Consider the following 12,071-nt stretch of genomic DNA (forward strand, 5'->3'; position numbering starts at 1 on the left):
AGCAATAAGCTGAACGTCGCTCTGAAGAGGTTAATATGTATAGAAGAACGTAAGTGTCAGCTTCATTACCTGAGTTCTCCTGTGGTGGCTGAAGGATTAAAGATAATCTCTGCTCCATTCAAACTATACAAGAGCCAGTTCAGAGGATGGTGGCGGCCATAGCAGATGTTCACAGCAATCCTTCCAAATGCGGTCTGGAACACCCTGTGGCCTGTGTTTCCTTCCATGTAGTATGTGGACTAGAAAAGAACATCCCCAGAGTCCTCAGTAACTTTTAAGTAACAATGTGATCTCAGCAGTGTGTCTTCAGTGCAGGTCTCCTCCAGGGCCGAGGGGGGGGGGGCAGGGGGGCAAAATTCCCTGGGCCTAGTCTCCAATGAGGGGCCTGGGCCCAGCTGGTGCCGGCAAGCTTCTTCTTGCTGCCTGTTTCCAGGTCTGTCCTTGCCTGCTCCTGCGAGCCACCCAGGATCTGGATGACTGCATTAGAGCAATGTCATGTTAATGCAATCATCCAGGTTCCGACTCCTGGCATGGACAGGAGCAGGAGAGGACAGGTCATGGAAGCAGGCACGCAGGAAGTGTCTTGCTGGCGCCAAGTCCGCCCCCCCCCCCCCCCCCCGGAGACAAACACAGAAGGGTAAGGAGGCAGGTGGGAGCGGCAGTGCAAGTGGGGGGGGGGAGGCAGATTGTGGTAGTCTGGTTCTGTCCTGGGCCCGACTATGTCGCTCAGTAGCCCTGGCCTCCTCAACAAAAGATCCCCATTTGGTGCTCTTCTACGGAGTCAGAATGTCCCTGCTGTTCAGTCCCTAGTGACTAGGCAGGAGGGCACAGGACCGTTTTGCCAGCTCCACTTCCCTCTTCTTTCTGAGGAAAGTGTTGCTTTTCTGGCACAGATTTAGAATTTGAACAGTCTGCTGTTGCAAATAAATTTTAAATAGGGGTCAAGTTAACTGCTTTGCTGTCCTTTTACATAAAGGAGGAGCAAGTTTTCAAAGACTTAGTTTGGACAATATGAATAATTATAAGGAGTTATACAGATTTACAGAATCAAAATGAGTAGATTTTTACTCGACTAAACGTGCACATAATGAACTTAGTTACAGAAGAGACAGTGGGGGGGGGAGGGGGCAAGAGGGGTGGAAAGTATACCAAAACTTTGAGGGCCAGATTCAGTAAATAGGGCCGTGTTTCGACAATAACAACAGATACTTAACTCCTGAGGCAGGCAATATTACCGCCGAAACACGGTCCGTGTCGAGTCTACTCCTGAGGGAGGCCTTTTGGCCGAAACACGATTAGTGTTGAGCAGTGGCGTTCCTGGGGGGGGGGCGGTGGGTGCGGTCCGCCCCGGGTGCACGCCGCTGGGGGGGGGGGTGCCGCGCGCGCCTGTCCTCCATTCTTTCCATGCTTCTTCTCTGCCCCCTGTTCCAGGGCAGAGAAGAAGCATGGAACGAACGGAGGACAGGCGCGCGCAGCACCCCCCCCAGCGGCGTGCACCCGGGGGGTTCTTTCGCGGGGGGGTGTTCTTTCGCCGGGGGGGGTCCGTGCTGCATCCGGGGGGGCGCTGCACCCAGGGGGCGGGGCGCATAGGCGATCCACCCCGGGTGTCATCCCTCCCTAGGAACGCCACTGGTGTCGAGTCTTGATTCTGCCAATCAATAAAGTTGATCACTACACCTTGCAACTTTGTTTATTGTCATTCGTTACCTTCGCTGTGTCTGTTGTTTTTCTTGTTTGTGGAGGATAGTTCTTCTGTGTTTTCCTGTAAATCCTGGACCACAACTTGGGTGCACAGCCTCCAAATTCTATAACACTGTACATAATTCTTTGAAATATCCTTGACCCGCCTCTGCCCCTCCCATAGCCACACCCCCTTTTGGGTTGCACATAAGAGAATTTGAGTACAGATCTTTACAGAATCGCCAGATCCACACACAAATCCAAATTAGAGCCAATTAACATCAATAACTGTTAAATAGAGTGGAGTGGAGGAGCCGCCTTGTGGTTAGTACAGCAGACTTTGATCCTGGGGAACTGGGTTTAATTCCCACTGCAGCTGTTCACAGTCACTGAGGGGTCCTTTTACAAAGGCGCACTGAAAAATGGCTTGCGGTAGTGTAGGCATGGGTTTTGGGCACGCGCCGATCCATTTTTTAGCGCGCCTGTAAAAAAGGGCTTTTTAAAATTTTTTTGCTGAAAATGGACGTGCGGCCAAATGAAAATTGTCGCGTGTTCTTGGTTCTGAGGTTTTACCACCAGTCACTGACCTAGCGATAAAGACTCATGTGGTAACCAGGCAGTAATGACCTACGCGCCAAATGCCACTTGGCACACATCCATTTCGCGCGCTGAAAATAAAAAAATATTTTTCAGACACGTGTATCGGACACGCGCCAAAAATGAAATTACTGAAAGAGCCACACGATAGTCGGGTGATAACTCCATTTTGGTGTGCGTTGGGCGCACGTAGACGCTTACGTGGCTTAGTAAAAGGACCCCTTAATCCTCCATTGCCCTAGGTAAACTAAGTACCTGTATATACTATGTAAACTACTTTGAATGTAGTTGCAAAAAACCACAGAAAAGCAGTATATGAAGTCCCATTCCCTTAACATCCAATTATAGATTGTTAATGGCTTGTTAATTAATTCATTTGTGCGTGGATCTCAGGATTTTGGGCACTTAGATGGGGGTTAGTTTCCAAAAGTACACAAGCACTGTTGGCCATAACTCAGTACGCTTTTCTGTATCTGCACGCTGTCAGCTGCGTAGCCAGTGATCTTCAAAGGCAGCGTACAGTATGTGGGCACCTTGTGTATGAAAGTTGAGCGGGTTGGAAAATGCCAGTGGCTCCCAAACTTGTCCTGGGGGAAATCCCAGCCTGTCAGGTTTTCAGGATATCTACCTTGAACATTTGTGAGAGAGATTTGCATGCACCTCTCTTGTGAATATTCATCGCGGATATCCTGAAAACCTGACTGACTGGGGGGGGGGGGTTCCCCCCAGGAAAGGTTTGGGAACCACTGGAATGTGCCTTACTGCTAAAAAGGTACCCTAAAGCATCTCGCTATTTCTTTTCTGACCTCATTGAAATCGCCAACCCTGGGAATGTGAGTCTTCCTGCTCTTTCCAAGCACAGCCCCGGAGTTTGAAATGATCACAGCAGTATTCCACAGTGTCTCTCCGTGCGGCTCATCTCGTTCCAGGATGGGGGACACCACCACCATATTGTGCTTCCTGGCCAGCTGCGGAAAAAAAAACGTGATAGGATCAGGTTACAGAAAAACTTATTTCTAAACCCAAATTCTCACAAACTCTGCAAGCACCAGAGGGAAGTTACATGTCCGTACATTAAACTGAGTTCACATTGCAAAGCAAGAGTACTTTACAACTGGGAGTTTCAGAAACAGAAATACAACCACCTTAGTATAGGAATATTTGTATCCGGAGAACAGGAAGAGAGAGGCACATTACAAATGTCGTCTGTTTCTAATTGTCGTGTTCCACTGAGGTTGTGGGATTGCACGTCGCTCTGATGGTTCACAGGGCTCATCTGCTGGCAGTGTGTATGTACATGTACAGTGAGTGGGGAGGGGGTTATTGTACAGCTAATACTGAATGTTTCATATGAGATCTTTTTTGTAGCAGTGATTCAGAAATGTAAAAAAAAAAAATAAAGTGAAACTTATCGGGAGTGATTTTGGAACCTACGGACTTTACAGAGTATTGTCATGTTGAAAATCATCTTAGGAAAAAGCGCATTCACATACATCTACATCTGCTACTATGAAAGTGGGGGGGGGGGGGGGATGAACTGAAATAATTTGCACAGGTAGTCTTTCAGAGAAAATTAAAATGAAAATTTGAAAATGAAAACGCTTTCCTCGCCCCTCCAAACACTTGTTTTCACTGTGGCTAAAACTGCACCGTTAGTGGTACTGGTTTCCACGTGGCTTACAAAATGATGCTAACGCACAGAGTAATGTCATCTGGCCAATGCTCACATCAGACCAGGACTTAAGTTCATACTCTGTGTAACTGTATTATGGAGATGTAAGGAAGGTCTGTCTTGAAAATCCATATTAATCAGATGAGCCACGCCACAGTCTTTGAATTTCAGGGTGGAAATGGTTTCTTTTCATGCTCAGACTGGCACAAAAACAGGTTCAAGGCCCAATATTTGTCAGTAAGTCAAGCACATACAACACAGATGCAGCTCTTACCCATACACTAGTAAGACCACTAGGAATGGTAGGTTCTCCCCAGGACTGGTGCTAGGGTCTCTGACACCCCCCTGCAAACTATCAGTCACCCCCACCCCCACCCCAGTCCATCTCAGCATCTCCTTTCTCTCTTCTCCCTTCCCTCCTTCTCCCATCCGCCCCTCTTTCAGCCCCAGCTCCAGCTCCATTCTCTCACCCATCCCCTGGATCAGCTCCCACCGCCAGCTCTGCCCTAGTCAAATGGGTCTGGTGCGCCAGCAATGTGTGCTTCTCTGAGCCACAGATTAACTACTTCTGGTTGTCAATTTTGTGACTCAGAGGAGTACATGGTGTCAGCACATCAGACCATTTGACTAGAGGCAGAGCGGCGGCAATGAAAAAGAGCAGGGCAGCTGGGGAGAACTAAAGCCAGATGCCCCTGAATGTTGGTGCCCCTTGCCCTGCCTACCCTGCTTAACGCGTTCCGCCAGCCCTGGTTCTCCCCTCACTCTACAGCAGCTAAACATTTGCACACAAACACTCTACCTCTTGGCAAAACCTGGTTGTTGGCCCATCCTCAGCTGATTCAGCAAATTCAGTCCAAGGGAGCTTTTCTCTTGTGCAAAAAGCAAAGGGCATAGCTAGAAAAAGAAAAATGGGAGGGATGAACAAGGCTACAGAATTTCTGGGTGGCTTGCACTGAGCCCCGAGAACATTTAAATGCAATTTCCAAATTCTGCTAACAGTCAGAGGGAAGACAGAACTTGCCTAGACTGATACAGTTACAGTTCCTTAGGAGGTTATCTCAGCTTCATTAATGTCTATAATTCAAGAAAGACACATACAGAGTATCATAAACTGCAGCTTCCCATCACTCTGACAGACTGGATTGTGAATGCAGACTGCAAGCGCTCTAAACCAAATCAGAAAAGGGGTCACAAAGGGATTCCAGTCTGACTCAAGGAGGTTCTTCACAAGGGGCACCTAGACCGATTCAGGAAATAGATCAAGAGTAAAGAAAAGGGTCACAAGGGGTCGCGTCACAAGGGGCATCTAGACTGCTTCAGGGAAGGGACCACAAGGGGGATTCTTCACAAGAAGCATCTAGACCGATCCAGGAAAGGGATCACAAGAGGACTCCAGATCAATTCCAGAAAGGAGATACAAGGGGACACTTCACAAAGAGCATCTAGATTGCTTCGGGAAAGTGATCACAATGGGATTCCAGACCAACTCAGGAAAGGGATCACAAGGGAACTCCAGATCAACTCAAGAAAAGGATCACAAGAGGATTCTTCACAAGGAGCATCTAGACCAATTCAGGAAAGTAATCACAAGGGGACTCCAGATCAATTCAAGAAAGGAGATACAAGGGAACACTTCACAAAGAGCATCTAGACTTCCTTAGGAAAGGGATCACAAGGAGACTCCAGAGTGACTCAGGAAAGGGATCACAAGGGAACTCCAGATCAACTCAAGAAAAGGATCACAAGGGGATTCTTCACAAGGAGCATCTAGACTTCCTTAGGAAAGGGAACAGAAGGGCTCCAGACTGACTCAGGAAAGGGATCACAAGGAGACTTCAGAGTGACACAGGAAAGGAATCACAAGGGAACTCCAGATCAATTCAAGAAAAGGATCACAAGGGGATTCTTCACAAGGAGAATCTAGACCGATTCAGGAAAGGGAACACAAGGGGCTCCAGACTGACTCAGGAAAGGGATCACAAAGAGACTGACTCAGGAAAGGGATCACAAGGGGACTCCAGATCAACTTAAGAAGGGGGTCACAAGGGGATGTATCTAAGCACCACATTAAATACCACGAAGCCAACCAAAGTGACACTTCTGTGCAAAAGCACTTTGCAAAACCAGAGCACTGCACCAATGACTATGGTGAGAATACTAAAAGGAAATTTTAAAACAATCCAGGAACAAGACCATTTGAAATTAAAATAATTAAATATTATGACACCCACCAGATAGGACTTAACAAAGGTCTGGGTTTCCTATCACATTATAAACCATAAAATTATACTGCTTTGTCACTCTCTGATCATCCATCCATCTCTTCCTGTTCCCCCCCACCCCCACCCCTACCCTTCCCTATGAACCTATTATAGGAATGTTTTTGTATTTCACTTATATAGTCTTACATCTGTCATCATTTGCTCATTTGTGATCTGAGGAAGAAGGCATTGTCTTTGAAAGCTAATCAAAAATGTATTGTTAGTCCAATAAAAAAAACTATCACATTATTTTCTTTTTTGTTTTGTTTTATTTCTAATTATTACCTTTAAATGTGAACTAACACAGCTACCACACCATTTTGTCCAAATGCAGGAATGTCAGAAGTTCAAATTTATCCTAATCGGTGTGGATATGCTCTCAGTATCCGTTTAGGCCTATCCTTATGTCACTAATAGAAAATGATACAGGGGCATAGTTTGTCCCCATCCCCATAAGCTCTGTCCCCATCAACATCCCCGCAAGCTCTGACCCCATCTGCACAAGCCTCGAAGTTACTTAGTATAGCACTAGAGATATAGAATGAGGTGCATTTACTCCTGTACAAAATATAAAGATGGCACATGCCAGGGATGGTGTTAGGTAGGGGCGTAGCTGCTATGGGGCCACGGGGGCCTGGGCCCCCGTAAATTTGGCCCTGGACTCCCTGCCGACGCCCCTCTCAACCCCCCCGCCAACCCGCTGTTGCCGTCTGTACCTATGCTGGCGGGGGACCCCAACCCCGCCAGCCGAAGTCTTCTTCCTGTGTTTGGTTTCTTCTGAGTCTGACGTCCTGCTGCACGAACAACGTGCAGGACGTCAGACTCATAGAAACAGAATGAAGCCCTGCAGATCGCAAGTGCACACTGTATGTGCAGCAGGACGTCAGACTCAGAAGAAACCAAACGCAGGAAGAAGACTTCAGCTGGCAGGGGTTGGGTCCCCAGCCAGCAAAGGTACAGACGGCGACGGATGGCGGGCGGGTCGAGGGGGGGGTCAAAATTGTTGGCGGTGGTGCTGGCGGCGGTAGGGGGTGTCGGCAATGGCGGGGGGGTGTCGGCGATGGCGGCAGGAGGGTGTCAGCAATGGCGGCGGGGGGGGGGGTCGGCGGCGCCGGGGGGCTAAAATATGCCCCCTCACCTCGGCTCTGGCCCCCCCTACCGCTGAAGTCTAGATACGCCCCTTAGGGAAGTGTGACTAGGGCAACTGCCCTTGGCCCCTGATTAGGGAGAGCCCCAAGCCTGCTGGAAGCTGAAGAAAGTGCAGCCTGATAGTGGGCTTTGGGGTACACTCCCAAATTTATGCCCTGGGCCTCAACCATGTCTAACACCAGCTCTGGCAGGATATACATTTCAAATCTGAAAAACTCTAATCACAAAACAGAAAATAAAATAAATTTTTCTACCTTTTGTTGTCTGGTCATTTTATTTTTAAAATCATGTTGGTCTCAGGCTCTGGTTTCTGCTTCCCTCTATCTTCTCTTAACTCACTCACTAGGTTCTCCTGTCCATTTGACATCTCATCTCTCTCCATTTCCACCATCTTCCATCTCTCTCTGTATCCCTATTGTCCCCCATATTCAGCATCTCCCTTCTTTGTGTCCCTATACTTCCCTGTCCAATATCTCCCTTGTTATCCCTGCATCCATCACCACCTCTCTATCTCCTATCCTCTCTTCCTTTGTCAAACATCACTCATCTATATCCCTGTGCCCCCATCTCCCTTCTGTTTTCCTATTCTCCCCCATGTCTAACATCTTCCCATTAACCCTCTGTGTCCATATACCATCTCTACTCAGCATCTCTCCTTTGTGTCCCTGTCCCTTTGCCCCCTCCCCTATGCACTTCATTTCTCCTCTGTTTCTGTTACCTCCTTGTATCCAGCTTCTCTCCTCTCTTTCTCTTCCATACCAATATGTCTCTCCTCTCCAATCCCACCCAGCTTCTCTCCCTCTCTTCCCCACCCGTTCCAGCATCTGGCTCACCTACCTGCCCTCCTTCCCTTTCTCCTTCCTGTTGTGGATTCCATATTTGACTCCCTCTTCCTTCATCCCTTGATCTGGCATCTCTTTCCCCTCCCTTCCTTCTTGCCTACTGCGGGTCCAGCACCTTTCTCATTTCCCTCCAGTCTCCCCACCACCACCACATGGGTCCAGCACCTTTCTCATTTCCCTCTAGTCCCCTGAGCACCTCTCTCCCTTCCTGTGCTCCTCTCTGCAGATCTGTAACTTCTTTCCACCAGCTGCTTATAATTTTCTTGCGGACGGCAGTGATTCACCACAGGCCAACTCGGTGGCCTTCCTTCTGCCGCATCCCACCCTCTCTACTGCAACTTCCTGTTTTGACCACTAAACAGGAAGTTGAAATAGAGGGTACAGGACGCGGCAGGAGGAGGACCATGGAGCCAGCCTATTTGAATTGTTGCTGGCCACAGGAAAATGTAAGTGACAGACCAGCGGGGAGGAGGATGGAAAGGGAACAAAGGATTTTTTAACCACAGTAACAAGGCTTTTTACTGTTTCCATGGGGCGGTAAAAAGGTTTGTTCCTGCATCCATGGTAATTCTGATTGGAGTGTTGCCATTACCATGGATTTACCACGGTTCCATAGGCACCCCATATAAGAGGCTTGGGGAGGCTAAGCCTCCCCAGCCCAATCGTCGACTTCCGCTTGTGGTGCAGCCCACCCTCCCGCCCCGCGCATTTTCATCTTTTATTTCCGTGGCAGCAACGTCAATGAAGAAAAAGACTACAGGCTCGCCGCCAGCTTCTCCCTTCTCTCTGCACACAGTGTCCCGCTCTCGCGGAAACAGGAAATGCATCACCGCAGAAGGCGGGACACTGTGTGCAGAGAGAAGGGAGAAGCTGGCGGCGAGCCTGTAGTCTTTTTCTTCATTGACGTCACTGCCACGGAGCGTATGGAGGTAAGCTCCGCCCCCTTTAGCCTCCCCAAACAGTTGGGCTACCGACCGTCTATGCACGGTTCACTGCGGTAAATTCACAGTCAGTAACCATGTCATTCTCTAGTCACTAAGAAGTTACTGAAAGAATCTGTAAGTAGGTACAGAAAGAATTCCAGCCAATATTTCTACTAATACAGGTACTCATTTTACCTCCCAAAGCCTTATGTTCACAGTCCACCTCAAAGAGCTAGCATGGTGGCGCCCCCATAACCAGTGGGATAACGCTCAGAACTCCAGCGCTATGACGAACAGCGCCCAGGAATAGCGCAGGAACAGTGCAGAAAAATAGTTCCCCAATGCTCAACACTAATTGCATGCTATGAGACCAAAAGTAAGGAAGAGGAAGGAGCCTAGCGAATGCGCACATGAGTTTTGCAGTAAGTGAGGCTCTTGAGCACATGCCCAGGCAAACCTGAAAGTGAAGCATACATCAGCGCCATTCTTCTGTGTCCTTTAAATATAAGCCTTTCACATTTTTTTCCCCACTGGAAGGCCTACATTTAAGTGCAGAAAACAGTGCCAATGTGTGCTTTCATTTTCTTTTCCGCTTCCAAATTCAAACAAAACTGGCAAATTTTAAGGAGAAAATCATGGGAAATTCTCTCTTCAAATATCCAAACATCAGCTCTGAGCTGGCATTAGGTTTCCAGTGGTAAGGGCGGCTTTGTTTTGTGCGCTCTTCTCCGAGCATGGGGAGAGAATAAGAAACGACCTCATTAACATTCATTTGACTACGTTAAAATGCTAGTTGTTTCTTGCGCTAGATCCCTCTGAACATCCTGCGCAAATTAATGCTGGCGCACTAATCGGCTCTAGCACCGGCATTAGGTCCTGAGCGTCGGCCCACAGGAGAGGGAGTACATATAAAACTGCATTAGTGCAAATTTCCACTGTAACCTTGCTGGAAACAACATTCTACTCTGTACAAAATACCAAGGATTTGAATTGGACTGTCAAACTTGCACCAATGTACTTCATTACCAGGAAGATATACTTTTAACCGACTAACAATTCTAAGGACATTATTGCTGCATATGATCACCTGCCTACAACTGCAACAAAGCCTTATAAGACTTAACAATGAAATGTTAATGAGATTTGCCTTTCTTGACACTTAAGATTTTTTGTTTTCGTTTGTTTTTCTCATTGTTATATTAAGAGTTTATTACTTTCTTTAGTACATATTAAGTATAGTTTTGGCAGAATTACTATCAAGTATGTAAAAGTTAAAAGAAAGGCAGAGGGGTCCTTCCTTTTACTAAGGTGAGCTGAAAAATGGCCTGCGATAGTGTAGGCGTGGGTTTTGGGCGCGTGCAGAATCATTTTTCAGCGCACCTGTAAAAAAGGCCTTTTTAAATTTTTGCCGAAAATGGACGTGTGGCAAAATGAAAATTGACACAGGTCCATTTTGGGTCTGAGACCTTACCACCAGCCATGAACCTAGCGGTAAAGACTCATGCGGTAACCAGGCAGTGATGACCTACGTGTGTTAAATGCCATTTAGCACATAAATTATTTTTTGGACACATGCCAAAAATGAAATTACCGACAGGGCCACGCAGCAGCTGGGCGGTAACTCGTAACTGGCATGCATTGGGCACGCATAGGCACTTACGCGGCTTAGTAAAAGGGCCCCAGAGGGTAGCTGAAAGGAATATGTATTTTAAAGAATGCTGAATTTTAGAGAAATGGTATATCCATCCTGTCTTGAACCTTATGTCTGTTCTTTATTTTATTCCTCACTTCAAAAGATTTTCTCCTTGTTCTCCCTGCTTTCCAACTACAGTGAAACCTAGCACAAGTGCAGTGAAGATACAACCTGCTGATGTGAGCTGGGAGCCATGAAAGATGCAACAGATTCTGCCTCATAAGTAAATACATATATATTTTTTTATATTTCAGCATATTGTATCTGTTTTTCAATGGAGCTGCGTGTTCAAAGCTTGTTGTAGACTCATTAACCCTATACAGGTATTCAGTTATCTTTGATCCTCTTTGTATATTTATTAGTTTCTTTAGTTTCTTTTAAATATGTTTTGAACTATATGTGACTCTTCTATTATATACTTTTTTCATAACTACTTTTATGCAACTTTTCTATATATAACAGTAATCTGTATTTTGTGGTTCACATTTATATCAAAGTTTTTAATTATCCATCATATATATACACCTTATTAGTATTGTGTTTTTGTGCACTTATTTTTATAGTCATCATATTTTATGTATATATGTTTTGCCTTATAATATTCTTATACATTTGTTATTTTTGTTATGAAGACCCCTGTCAAAGGCTATCGGGCCAAAACATGGCCCATGTTGGGTTTTTCCTGTATATCTTGTTGATGAATATACAATTTGGAACATTAAAAGTGGATGTCCTTGGAATCTGTGATCTTTGGACTTGTGGTATTGGTGGCTTCTGCCCCTTTTTTTTGGCTTGTGCTTGCCTCATAAGTAAAACCCAATCACTTTTCTTGCTCAGAAGCTGACGTTTCTGGATTAGGAGGTGGAACCTTGAACTTGGAAACATGACAGATTCTTGCATGGCCATCCAGACCACAACACCTTGCCTGAGGGCACAGCCTGCAAATGCCCAGAAAAACCCAGCCTTCACTGGTCAAAGACTTTCGTAGAAGAATATGAGATAAGAGCTTTTGCTTGAAAGTGAAGTCTCTACATACATATTACACTTAGGGCCCCTTTTACCAAGCTGCGGCAAAAGGGGGCCTGTGTTAGCAGCACGTGTTTTTCACGCACGCTGAGGCCCCCTTTAACCGCAGCGGGTAAAAGGGAAGTCTCTCTTACCTGCAGGAAATGGCTGTGAGGCAAGTAAAGCCTCACAGTAAATTAAGTAAATTAATGTGGGTGTGAGACGACAATGGTCTATTTCTGGCTAGGA

At 46.6% G+C, this 12,071-nt stretch overlaps 1 protein-coding gene across 1 annotated transcript in view; it reads right to left on the minus strand.

Annotated features, from left to right (window-relative positions):
* The window catches only part of UPB1 (beta-ureidopropionase 1), a 44,172-nt gene that overhangs the window by 21,275 nt on the left and 10,826 nt on the right, over positions 1-12,071 (minus strand). Inside the window, exons 4-6 of the mRNA XM_030217378.1 lie at positions 4,749-4,843; positions 3,084-3,245; positions 70-239 (exon numbers count right to left, since the gene is read on the minus strand). Of these exons, the coding sequence (XP_030073238.1) occupies positions 70-239; positions 3,084-3,245; positions 4,749-4,843 (427 nt within the window). The remainder of the gene's footprint in view (positions 1-69; positions 240-3,083; positions 3,246-4,748; positions 4,844-12,071) is intronic.

The sequence above is a fragment of the Microcaecilia unicolor genome, chromosome 11, assembly GCF_901765095.1.
Source record: "Microcaecilia unicolor chromosome 11, aMicUni1.1, whole genome shotgun sequence".
In the NCBI taxonomy this organism is placed as follows: domain Eukaryota; kingdom Metazoa; phylum Chordata; class Amphibia; order Gymnophiona; family Siphonopidae; genus Microcaecilia; species Microcaecilia unicolor.